Genomic DNA, 12,940 nt, shown 5'->3' on the forward strand with positions numbered 1-12,940 from the left:
TGTAATGTATTTATATTTTTTGGTGTTTGTTGAAATGAAGTGTCTTGTAACAAATACAGCGTTGCAGTTATGAATATATTTTATGAACAAGAACAAAATGATCAGTAGTGTAACCAAACTAAACATAAAAATGTAAAGAGGAGAAAATAAAGTAAATAATACAGAATAAATGGTGCAGTAAAGGGTTTGTGTAAAACTTGCAAAATGTTTGACATGTACAAAAAGTGCATATACAATATTTTAATGAAATCTGTCCTTATTTTTCAGGTCTCAACTTCGCGGTCTGGTGTGATTTGCTGGTTCTGAAGACGGTTCTCCTGCTTGTTCTTCTCCTGGTTCTCTTGCATTTGAGTATCATCTGCTGCTGCACCCAACATCGAACACTACACAAACATATCTAAACACATTTACGTGTATATTCCAGCACACACTCGGTAACACACACACACACACACACACACACACACACACACACACACACACACAGACTCTCACACCGCTGCTCAGTGGTTTTCCTGCTGCTAAGGTAAGTTGAATCATCAGTATTAGTGGATTCACTGGTTTCACAGGTTTAATATCATTAATCGTCACTGGTCATTGACTGTGGTGTCTTTGTTGAACTAATTGGGTTTTTTCTGTTCTTCAGATGCCGAGAGCCCGGGGTCATCGGCGTGCTCAGGCCGCGAGACGCAGGCTGGCGCAGCCCCAGGACTGGAGTCCTGCACCTGCTGTTCCGGAGTTTGTGGCCCGTGAGTGTCAGAATGTTCTGAGATGTTTAACTGTTGACCTTTGACTCTGTTGTTGTGTTGTGTGGCAACGTTGCCAGATTGAGGAGAAAGAGTTGAAGAGTGATGTTTTTCACCATGAAACTTCTTAAACGTGATGTAGTGACAAACGCTGTCTATTTCCTTTGTCCTAAACAGGGCGTGGCACAGGCTTTCGGCACCGTGTGCGGAGATGGCCAACTTCTGTCCTGACCGGGAAGTCCCGCAAGTTGGTCACTCCTGCCCGGGATCCGGAGAAGAAGGTATGAGTTGTTATTTTTTTTATGAAGACAGCAATTGCTGGAAGGACTCACAGCTGGTGTCTCTAACCTAAAGCAATGTCTCTGTGAATGCAGATGGTGTTCGTCGTTGGAGACTCGCACCTGAGGGCCATGGTGGACGGGTATGTAGCTGTGCCCGAGGGACCTCTGTGCTTCTCCTATCTGTGTGTTCCAGGTGCAGGGGGCTCCCAGCTGAGGACGGAGCTCCTGCATGCTGACCTGCCCTGGACCCCAGATGCTGTGTGTGTGTGCGCCCCCAGCAACGACCTTGTGTCCCGGACTGTGGACAGTGCAGGTCTCGACTTCAGTGCTCTCTTGACCACGGCCTGCAGCTTCTGGCCCAAGGTGGGTTGATTTTCTACTTGTGTTTGTCAGTAGTGATGCAGAAATTAGCTCTTTATGTTGTGAAGGCACGGGGAGGAAGTCTGGGTTTAAAGATGGAGGCTGATGAATGTTCTTTCAGCTAGGACTGGGCGAAATAGCAATAAATGTGATTACATTTTTTTTTTCATATCATTGTATTTCAATTATAATCACGATATGTTATATTGTTTTTAAACCAGTTTTAAAGTATCTGTACTGAAAAATAAAACTATGGAATAGTTTAATATTTTATGAACAAACCAAGTAAATAGCAATGCAATTAAATAATGTAAACTTAGAAAAATACAAGAACAATTTAACTTAACAGTGCAGTAAATGGGGAAAAAAAATCTAGCACCAAGATAATAAAATCTTGCGATGCACCGTTTTTTTCATTAAAAAGAAGAACTGAACGGTTGTTAAAGTGTGACTGTTTACAGCCGTGAGGATTCAAAACGAAATTCTTTTAAACAGACTAGTGTGGTATTTGTTTACTTGACGGTTTCATAGGCTGTCAGCCATCTTCCTCAGACTGTTGGTCATATGATGTTGCTGTGGCGTGTCTTGTCAGCTGATTTATACAGGTTTTGGCGCTATTTTCCCACTAATGGAAGTGGGAGAATAGTGCAATCTGCAGTTTGACTTCTTTAGTGCAGCATCCCAGGCGTGTGAAAGCATAGTACACCTGGGATGCTGTACTGAAGAAGTCGAACTGCAGATGGCCCAGGCCTGTCTTCACACCAAGAGCGTTGTCTAGTGGTTTCAGGCAGGAACAGAGGCTCTCGCTGGTTGTGTTGGTGTTGTTGTTGTGAATACACAGCTGCTGTGAAGAGACTGTTTTTTCTGCAGCTTGTTCTCCATCACTCCATTTGACTTCATGGCTAAATGTGTCTTTGTAGGTGTTCGTGCTGGACTTCCCTCCACGCCTGAACATTGAGCCTGGCCTTCAGGAGCTGCTGCGTCAGGAATACCATCGTGTCGCAGCACGTATGGGTATGTTAAGGTTTTGCTGGTGTGTGTGGTTGTAATGGTTGTCAGTCATCACAAATGGTTTTTCTGAATCTACATTTGATAACTGAAGGTGTGTGTTCTGTTCTCACTCTTCAGGTGTCCCGTACGTGTCTGTGGCAGAGCACTTTCCCCTGCACCGGTTGGAGCTGTGGTGCCCTGACCAGGTAAGCAGAGCATGTTTTGTTGTTCTGTGATGCAGACCACTCTGTGGTCTTTTTAGTTAGATACACTGGTTGACTAAAATGTCTCCTTTGCTCCATTGTCAGGTGCACTTGAGTGACTCGCATGGGATGGAGGTTTTGGTCCAGCTGCTGTGGGAGGCTGCTTTCCAGCAGCTGGTGCCTCCTCCATCCCAGGCACCGGTGCGTCCCCCTGCGCCAAAGCGTGCCAGGGTTGCTCCCAGGCTGGTGGTGACGGGACACGTCCCCGTGCCCCGTCACAGGAACCCCTGGGAGTGGAGTGTGGTTGGACAGGGGGGCAAGGTAAGGTGTTTCTGAGTTCATGTGTTGTTTAAAGTTTTTGCCATGTTTTCTCAAGTCCCAAAGCAATTCTAATCAATTGTGTCTGGTGTTGTTTTTCATAGGCTGCACGCCCGGCGGAGGGATCTTCTGCGATCCCTCCCAACCCGGTGTGGTTCCGGGGGCCCATGTTGGACGCCATGGAGAAGGTGTCCCCTTCTTCTGGCTCTGACGGCAGCCCCGCTGTCCCGCCAGCTGGCCAGGTAACTTTCACACTTATTCCATGATGACACTGGTTAACCAAGCAGGAAGACGGTTGTTGAAAAGGAGTTTTTTTTTCTTCTTCTTCAGACCTCCCGTGTGCTGCGTCGGCCAGCAGGTGTTGGCAGGAGGCACAGAGGGGGAAAGCAGAAGGTTGGTAGAATGTTTGTGTCTTTGATGTAGAATTGGTTGTGACATTTAAGCTGGACATTTTGAAATTAAAAAAAGAATGAGTAACTTAACTGAGAGCTGTTGTCCTTTACTTTGCAGGTGTTGGCAACTCCTTCACCTGCTTGTGAGCCCATGTCTGCTTCTTGCCCCAGCCCACCAGTCCCCCAGGTTGGTTCTTGGTTTTATAGACTGAATGGCTTATTTGTAGATGACCTGCTTTATTGGTTCTCAGTTTGAATACGCTGTAAAACTTTCTGCTTCCTTTTTGTGTCAGGTGGAAGCACCAACCCAGGAGGTGGTGGAGGAGGTGTTGCCCCCGACTGCAGGCCCGGTTCCAGCGGCGGTCGGGGAGGAGGTTCCTGCAGCGTGCCCTGCTGTGCCGACGGAGCGACGCCTCATCCCCGAAGCTAAGTGTGCCGTTCTTGAGAGTTCCGGGTCAGGCCAGTCAGGTGTTGGTGTGAGCGCAGCGAGGCCAGCAGCAGTGGTTGATGTCAGGACTGGGATCAGGCTTCTGAAGGCTGTGCAGGGATCCTTCCATCAGGGCAGCTCGAGGTTTATCGATGGTGGGCAGCAGTGCATGGCGATCGCGGGGTTGAGCTTAGCCAGACACACTTTGAACAGTGTGTTCTCGTGGGGGAGGCAGGAGCTTGATGATGCTTTGGTTTCGGGGGATTGTTTCTACAAGTGGGTCATGAGTCGCCCTGGCTTCAAGCCTTGGTCATCTTATCTGTCTGTGACTGACCTGCCAGATCAGATCAAGGTGGATGGTCAGGTGCTGAAATTTACTATTGGCTTCACTGCGTCAGGTTGTATGCACATGTCTGAAGGTGATTACACGTCTGAAGGTGCCCGCGTTGATAACAGTGTGTTGTTCACTCTGCCGGATGGACTAAAGGAGGTCTTTGTTAAACGTGGACACAGTGCATGTCTGCTTACAATGTGTTCCAACACGTCTGCCATCATCTTCGAGGACGGACGGTTTGCTGTGGTGGACAGCCATCCACGGAGTGGTGTTGGCTTGTTTGACCCCAGAGGCACCAGCGTGCTTCTGCAGTTTACAAGTTTTGAGGACCTGGAACACTACATCTCTCAGTTGTTTGACAGCCTAAGTTCAGGGTCAGGCCAGCCGTACTTTGAGCTGTGTGGCATTGATATTGGTGGGGGTGCAGGTCCAGCCCTGTCTGTTGGTCCTCTGGTGAGTCACGTCGCTGAGACGAGTTCTGCTCCAGCACCAGAGTCTCCTGAGGCAACTGAGAGCAAAACACCGGCTGAGGCTCCTGCAGGCTCTTGTGTGTCTGAGAGTGATGTTGGTGTTGATGCCAGTCCAGCACTGTCTGGTGTTTCTGTGGAGAGTCACGTCACTGTGATGAGTTCTTCTCCACCACCACAGTCCCCTGAGGTCACTGAGTCCAGGACTGTGGCTGGGGCTCCTGCAGGTACTTGTGTCTTAGAGAGTGATGTAGGTACTTGTGTCTTTGAGAGTGATGTTGCTGCCAGTCCAGCACTGTCTGGTGTTTCTGTGGAGAGTTACGTCGCTGGGACGAGTTCTGCTCCAGCACCAGATTCCCCTGAGGCGACTGAGAGCAAAACATTGGCTGAGGCTACTGCAGACACTTGTGTCTTTGAGAGTGGTGTTGCTGCCAGCCCAGCACTGTCTGGAGTTTCTGTTCAGACTGTTGCCAGTGTTGTGAGCAGTGGTTCAACTGCAGAAACAACTATTACTGATGGCAGGAGGCGTAGGACTTCTCGTTACACTCGTTTGTTAAAGAAATCAAAGCGCTACGATGCTCCTGAGCTCAACGCTGATGTGGAGTTTGTAGCTGCTGTGAGGACTGAGGAGCTGGTCTTCTGTCCTCTTGATGTTGATGTTTGTCGGACTTTGTGTAGCAGGTTTGATGTTGACTTTGAGCGGATCAGTGCTTCTGCGTCAAGCCGGGTTGGTTCGCTGGGTGTTCCTTGCAGGAAGGAGAAGGTAGTGGCTGATGGGAACTGCTTCTTCAGAGCCATCTCTCAGGCTGTGAGTGGCTCTCAGAAGCACCATCGTAAGATCAGACTGGCTGTCTGTAAACAGCTGGAGAAAGAGGCAGCTCAGTACCAGGGCTTGTTGAGATCCGAGTTCTCCTCTGTCTCCCAGTACATTCAGCAGTCTAGGATGAGGTTTGTGGGTAGTTGGGCCACGGAGGTGGAAATTCAGGTTACAGCTGACTGGTTAGGAGTTAGTGTGTGTACCTTCACCGATGGACGCTGGTTGAAGTACGGTTGTAGCAGGAAGCAGTTGTCGCCACAGTGTATTTATTTGGAGAATATTGGTGGGACTCATTTTGAGAATGTTGTCTGTGTTTGTGAGCCTGGACTGGAGAGCTGTTATGGGTACTGTAAAGTGAGTGAGGTCATTGGTTACAGCATGAGGTCAAGGATGGTGGAGGCTGTAGTTTTGGATGTCGATAGCTCACTAGTTGGATGCGAGGTTGCTGACAGACGTATTGTTTGTGGTGAGGCTGTAGAATGTGTTAATCAGGTTAGACAAAGTAGTACTCGGTTGCAGACAAATTATCAGAGACAGAAGAAAAGCAGAAAGGAAAAACTTAATATTGCGCTCAGGGAGAAGCGGAGAAAAACTTACAAGAAGACTTATCATATGAATGTTGCATTAAAGGTGAGGCAAATATCTAGGAGTGTTAAAAAATATCATACAAATATTTTACATAGGGACAGAGTTAAAACAATGAACAGACATAGATATAGAGATGTTATTCAACATAGAGAAAGGATCAAAAAGGATAGTGTTAATAAATACAGAACAAACCTGCAGCATCGGCAGAAGGTGAAAGAAAATAGTGTGATAAAATACAGAACAGACCCGCAGCATAGGCAGAAGACAAAATCCATTAGCAAAAAGAAGTACAGTGGCAGTTTAGAACACAGGCAGCAAGTCATTGCTCGTGTAGAGTTGAGTAGGAAGCAGGTAAAGGACAAGTCTCAGGATTTTGGTTTTGTTATGGAGCAGTTTGTAGAGAAAGTTAAAGACGGTCCAGATTTTGTTTGTTGTGTTTGTCATCGGTTGTTGTTCAGGCATCAGGTGCTGAGTTGTCAGAGGGAAGTCTATAGTTCCAGGTCAGAATCGGCTCGTGTAGCGGAGAGATGCATCAGCGAGGATTATTTGCATTGTTGTAGTGAGGAGTGTGCTGAGCCCTGTCAACTGGTTCCTTCCAGAGGACACCTGTGGATTTGCTTCACCTGTCATTCTAAGGTCAGTAAAGGCGTGACTCCAGCTGAGTGCTGGATCAATGACCTGCAGCTTGATCCCATTCCACCTGAACTGGGATGCTTGCATAGTTTAGAGCAGCACCTGATTGCATTGCATATTCCGTTCATGAAGATGTTGGCGCTGCCTAAAGGAGGGCAGAATGGAGTACATGGACCAGTCACCTGTGTTCCAGCCAACATTGTTCAGACCACCAACGTGTTGCCACGGTCGAGTATGGAAGGCTCTCTGTTACAGGTCAAGCTGAAGAGGAAGTTGACCTACAAGGGACACTATGAGTATCAGTTTGTGGATACTCTACGTGTCAGGCAGGCGCTAGACTATTTAACGAGAACTAATGTTTATTATAAAGACATTAAGTTCAATGAGAACTGGGTCAATGAGTTTAGCAGGCAGGAAGATGAGGAACAGGAAGAGGCTGAGTCAGGCAGTGAGGATGAGGCAGTGAAGGAGAAGGTTGATGTTCAGGTTGTTGTAGAGGGCGAGGCGGCCCATCAGGAATGTGGCGAGGTTCAGAGAAGGCCTGCAGTTGTTCATGTTGTTGTGGAGGAATCAGCAGACATAATTCAAGATGAAATGTTACATGACAGACAGCAACACTGCATGTTTCAGGACACTTGTCTTATGCCTGTTGATATTGGTCAGGAAGCTCTGGACCAGTATTTTGAGGACATAGTCAATGTAGCGCCTGCAGAGGGGAACAGTCCAGTCCGGATGCTTTCTGATGATTCAAACGAAGCCAAGTGTTTCCCCGTGTTGTTTCCTTTAGGACAGAAGACCTTCCATCATGAGCGGAATCATCCTTTGACGTTGTCGCGTTATTTTAATAACCGGATCATGCACGCTGATGGCCGTTTCGCGCGAAATGTTGAGTATATCTTTTTTGCTCAGTTCATGTCTGAGATGGACAGGGTGGTGTCTAGTGTTTCTGTTGCGTTGCGTAAGGGAAAAGGTGATCAGGGCTCTGCACAGATTAGCCAGAGGATGTTGCAGGATGAGGAGTCTCTGAAGCAGTTGTTCCAGTTTGATGAGGGTTTCCGGTTTCTGAAGCCTATTAGAGGGACTCCTGCGTTCTGGCAGTCTGTGCAGAAGGACATCTTTGCCTGTGTCCGTCAGTTAGGCATCCCGACGTGGTTCTGTTCGTTTTCGTCTGCAGATCTGCGCTGGCAGAACCTTCTGACCAGCATCCTGAAACAGGAAGGCAGAGTGCAGACGGTGGAGGATTTGGAGTGGGCAGACAGGTGTGAGTTGTTGCGGCGTAATCCGGTGACTGCGGCCAGGATGTTTGATTACAGGTGGCATTGTTTTCTGAAAGAGGTTCTCATGTCTCCTTCTGAGCCAATTGGCAGAATCATCGATCACTTCTACCGTGTTGAGTTTCAGCAGCGTGGTTCTCCTCATGTTCACTGCTTGTTCTGGATCGAGGGCGCTCCTAAAATTGACCAGAACACAGATGAGGAGGTGGTCGAGTTTATTGATCAGTTTGTGACGTGTGAGCTGCCCTCAGACGACGACACATTATTGGACATTGTGTCGTCGGTTCAAACACATTCCAAACGACACTCAAAGTCTTGTCGGAAGAACAAGACGACGTGTCGTTTCCATTTCCCAAAACCTGCTTCTACGCGTACATTCCTTTGTAAGATGAAGGAATGTCGCTGTGACAAACAGAAGCTGAAGGAGGCCCAGAAGAATCCTGATTCAGAAAACAAGCTGGTCTGTAAGTGCTTTGAGAAGGATAACCTGATGAAGAAGGAGGTCGCAAAGGAGATTTTGGCGTCTGTGAGCAAAGCTATCAGGGAGGAGGAGCCGTTTGATAGTGTAGAGGAGTTGTTTGCCAGTCGACACATCAACCAGGATATCTTTGAAACGGCCTACAGGAGGTTGGAGAAAAAGACCAAGGTTGTGTATAGGAGAGGGTTGAAGGAGGTGTGGGTAAACCAGTATAGCAAGAAGTTGTTGAAGTGCTGGAACGCTAACATGGACCTTAGCTTTGTCACCGACGCCTACGCTGTAATTGTTTACATCATTTCGTACATTACGAAAGCAGAGAGAGAGATTGGCCTACTATTGAACAACGCCCAAAAAGAAGCAAACAAAGAAGGAAACCTCTCTGCTCGAGAAGCCCTGAAGAAGCTGGGCAGTGTATATTTACACAACAGGGACGTTTGTGCCCAGGAGGCGGTGTATAGGCTAACCAACATGCACCTGAAGGAGTGTTCCAGGAAGGTGGTGTTTGTTCCAACAGGGAACAACATCGTGAGGATGAGTTTACCCCTCCATGTCCTGAAGGAGAGGGCGTCATCACATGATCTGAGCTCAGATGACATGTGGATGACCAGCACAGTGGACAGGTACAGGAACAGGCCTGATGGTGGTGTGTTTGACAACATGTGTATTGCCACGTTTGCCTCGGAGTATCGTGTTCTCACCAGGAATGAAATTTCACCAAACAGAATCGAGTTGAAGAACAAACTGGGCTTCATCTTGAGGAGAACACGGTCTCAGTTTGCAGTTGTCCGCTACATGCGCTTCAATTTGGACAAACAACGAGAGGCTTATTTTCAGGGTGTGCTGCAGTTGTTCCTTCCTTATAGAAGTGACTCAGAGCTCAAGCCCGAGGGCTTCCAGCTCTTTGAACAGTTCTATAACGACGGTGAGGTGACGTTTGGCGACGGCTCCGTTCATACAGTCAAGGTGGTGGTGGATGAGAACAGGGCCCGGTTTGAGATCGATCCTGAGAACCTGGAGCGTGCTGAGGAGATTGCTCATCAGGTCCACGGCCTTGAGGAAGACGCTTGGGGGGACCTGTGTCCTGAACAGGAGCTGGAACACGACGAGTGTGCTGAAGAGTTGAGAGAGCAACAGGCAACAGAGATAGCAGATGAGCAGTTGGTGGAGGGTCTGGAGAACGTTCCAGATCTGCAGGAACGTGGCCGACAGGTGGCCCAGTTAGAGAGAAACAGGCTGGTGTTGTCTCGTGCTGAGGGCTTAGCTCTAGTTAGGTCTCTGAATGAGACACAGCAGGCTGTTTTCTACCAGGTGAGGCAGTGGTGTCTGCAGAAGGTGAGGGGTGAAAACCCACCGCCTCTGCATGTCTTTCTGACTGGGGGGGCGGGGTCGGGGAAAACGCATTTAATCAGGGCCATCCAGTACGAGGCAGGGAGGCTGCTGTCAACACTTTGTGATCAACCAGACGAGATCTGTGTTTTGTTAACAGCTCCAACAGGAATAGCTGCGTACAATTTAAACGCAGCAACAATTCACCACACATTGAGCATCGGCAAACAGTGTAGTTTACCTTACATCCCTCTGGGTGAAGATAAACTAAACTCTCTGCGAGCTAAATTCCGTCACCTCCAAATTCTAGTCATTGATGAGATCAGTATGGTGGATCACCTTCTGTTGGCGTATGTCCATGGCCGCTTGAGGCAGATCAAGCAGACTGGAGACTTTTCCCCGTTCGGTAACGTTAGTGTGATCGCTGTGGGAGACTTTTATCAGTTGCCTCCCGTTAAAGGGAAGCCTCTGTACAGCAGTCAGGTGGGTGTGGACCTGTGGTGCCACTTCAGTGTGGTGCAGCTGACCACGGTGGTGAGGCAGAAGGACAGCGTGTTTGCCGAGTTGCTCAACAGGTTGAGAGTGCGTTCCAGAGACACCCCCATGTTAGAGAGTGACGTCCACATCCTGAAGAGCTGTGAGACGGGTGAGGAGAGCTCAGCCTTGCACATTTTCCCCACCAACCGTAAAGTGAATGAGCACAACTTGAAGCAGCTGTGTCGGACGTGTCCCGATCCTGTGACCATTGAAGCTCAGGACTTCATGAACAACAGGAGCACGGGGAAGCTGGAGTTGATGGCGGGGCATCACAGTGCGGCGTTGGACACGTCCTTAGAGGAGACTTTGAGTCTGGGTCCGGACGCCCGTGTGATGCTGTGTAAGAACGTGGACGTGGAAGACGGTCTGGTCAACGGAGCATGTGGCACAGTCACTCATATCCAGTTGAGACGGGGTGACAACTTTCCTCAGGCAGTTTATGTCAAATTTGACGATGAGAAAATTGGCTCCCAGAGGAGGAAGAAGCGCTCACATGCTGCAGTGGCCTGCCGGCTCTCTACTGCCATCGATCCGGTGGAGGAGAAGGCCACCAAGCGTGGAGGTTTGCGTCGTCAGTTCCCTCTGAAGTTGGCCTGGGCGTGTACCGTCCATAAGGTGCAGGGCCTGACGGTGGACCGGGCCGTGGTGTGTTTGGAGAAGGTGTTTGCACCTGGCCAGGCCTACGTAGCTCTGAGTCGTGTGAGGGATTTGTCTGGACTGATCATCATGAACTTCAAAGAGAAGTCCATTTACTGCAAGGACACCATCAAGGAGGCCTTGGACAGGATGCCTCCATTTTTGATTGAGCAGCCACGGCCTTCATTAGACACGCCCACTCTGTCGGTGTATCTAATGAACGTTCAAAATTTAAGTCGCCACCTGGTGGATTTGGTGTCCTGCACACAGCATTTGCAGCCTACCTGCATTGCTGTCACAGAGACGTGGCTCACTGCACAGTCCTCACTGGACAGCGTCCAGATTGACGGCTACTCTTTCCACAGCCGCCCTCGTGCTCTGTGTTACAGCAGCAGTCACCCCAAACTGTCAGAGCTGCAGGCTTTAGAACATGGTGGAGTTGGTTTGTACAGGCTAGCAGATTCGGACTGTGACATCCTGCAGGCACCCGATTTGGATCTGGAGTGTTTGGTTTGCCTGTGGAACAAATTCAACATAGTGATGGCAGTAATTTATCGTCCACCACGTTACCCAAATTCCCTCTTCAAGCAGAACCTGCAGCGGTTGCTGCGTTGGCTTAATCCAATCAGTGACACCATTGTAGTCATGGGAGATTTTAATGAGAACATTTTAACAGGATCATCAATCAGCAAATTAATGGGAAGCAAAGGATTTGACCAGCTGGTGACACAAGCGAGCACAGAGAAGGGGACTCTGATTGATCACGTTTATGTGAGAAGCAGACAGTTTGCTGTGGAATGTGCAGTGATGCCCACGTACTTCAGTGATCATGAAGGAATTCTGTGTAGTTTCAGAGCTGGAGGTGACCAGGGGCAGCTGGAGGAGCTGGACAGGTGGTTTGAGCTGGATGATGTGGAGTTTGAGGGTGTTGAGGGGATGTTTGAGGACGACTTGGACTGATTGAGTCAAACTGAGCTACGTGGCAGTGGGCCGAAGCAAGTCTTGCTGTTTGTTGTTGATCAGCTGGTTGATAGAGAGAACTGAGTCGTAGTGCGGTGCTGATGCTGTTGAGGGTTTTCCGTTAAAGCACTTTATCTGCCACTCCAAATCCTTTTATTTCTCATGTGTATTTATTGAAGGTTTTTCACAAGTTTGTTATTGCATGATATGAAATGAGTTATTGTGTATGAATTACAAGATGGTCTTGTAGATATTTTGATATTTAACTTATTGACAAGTTACAGGTTGAACCTGCGGAGAATGTAGTTTGATCAATGAAATCATGTATTTATTAATGTCAGTGGAATCATGGCTCTGTACTGCCTGCAGTTCTTGGTGTCTCTCTGTGGTTCTGTTTCTGTGTTGTTCCAGGTGTGGCTCTGTGGTCCTGGACCTGGTCTTTGTGGTTGTAGGTGTAACTTTGGTTCCAAATGTGGTTCTAGGCTTGGCTCTGTGTTGTCGTTGGTGCTCTGTGGTTCCAGATGTGTCTCCAGCTGCAGGTTCCCTGGTTCCAGATGTCAGTCTCTGTTTGCCAGTCCCAGCTGTGCTCTGTGATCCACCTTGTCTTCTTTTCTTCCTGATGTGTTAATTATGACTTTGTTAGTCTTTACTGAGGTTTAATATGTAAAATGTCATTGAACTCCAATCTTTTAAAGGATCAGTCACTGATGAGACATTAATTTTAATCTCCAACATGTTCTGAATGAACACATCAGGAAGAGTTTCAGTGGAACAACTGAACTGTACATATGTTATTGGAGACAATGTTCTTTTGACTGGCCTGACATGTAGTTATATTTTATTTAGATGTTGATGCTTGTACAAATGTTCCTGTGCTCGCTTGCTCTCTCTCTCTCTCTCTCTCTCTCTCTCTCTCTCTCTCTCTCTCTCTCTCTCTCTCTCTCTCTCTCTCTCTCTCTCTCTCTCTCTCTCTCTCTCTCTCTCTCTCTCTCTCTCTCTCTCTCTCTCTCTCTCTCTCTCTCTCTCTCTCTCTCTCTCTCTCTCTCTCTCTCTCTCTGTCTCTCTCACTCTCTCCACCTCCTTTCCCTCCCTCCCTCCCTCCTTCGAACAGTCCATACAAGACCTGTTTCCCACAGCATTACTACCCTCTCTCTCTCTCTCCCTCCCTCTCTC

General features: G+C 48.3%; 1 protein-coding gene across 1 annotated transcript; it reads left to right on the forward strand.

Annotated features, from left to right (window-relative positions):
- The first annotated feature begins 271 nt into the window (after positions 1–271).
- Positions 272–12,722, forward strand: LOC115395845 (uncharacterized). The gene is made up of 10 exons (XM_030101540.1): positions 272–749; positions 924–1,027; positions 1,121–1,390; positions 2,308–2,401; positions 2,516–2,583; positions 2,686–2,901; positions 3,003–3,140; positions 3,229–3,291; positions 3,409–3,477; positions 3,584–12,722. The coding sequence occupies exons 1-10, from the start codon at positions 647–649 to the stop codon at positions 11,765–11,767; spliced, it is 9,309 nt and encodes a 3,102-aa protein (XP_029957400.1). The 5' UTR covers positions 272–646; the 3' UTR covers positions 11,768–12,722.
- The last annotated feature ends 218 nt before the right edge of the window (positions 12,723–12,940 follow it).

The sequence above is a fragment of the Salarias fasciatus genome, chromosome 1 (assembly GCF_902148845.1).
Source record: "Salarias fasciatus chromosome 1, fSalaFa1.1, whole genome shotgun sequence".
NCBI lineage: Eukaryota > Metazoa > Chordata > Actinopteri > Blenniiformes > Blenniidae > Salarias > Salarias fasciatus.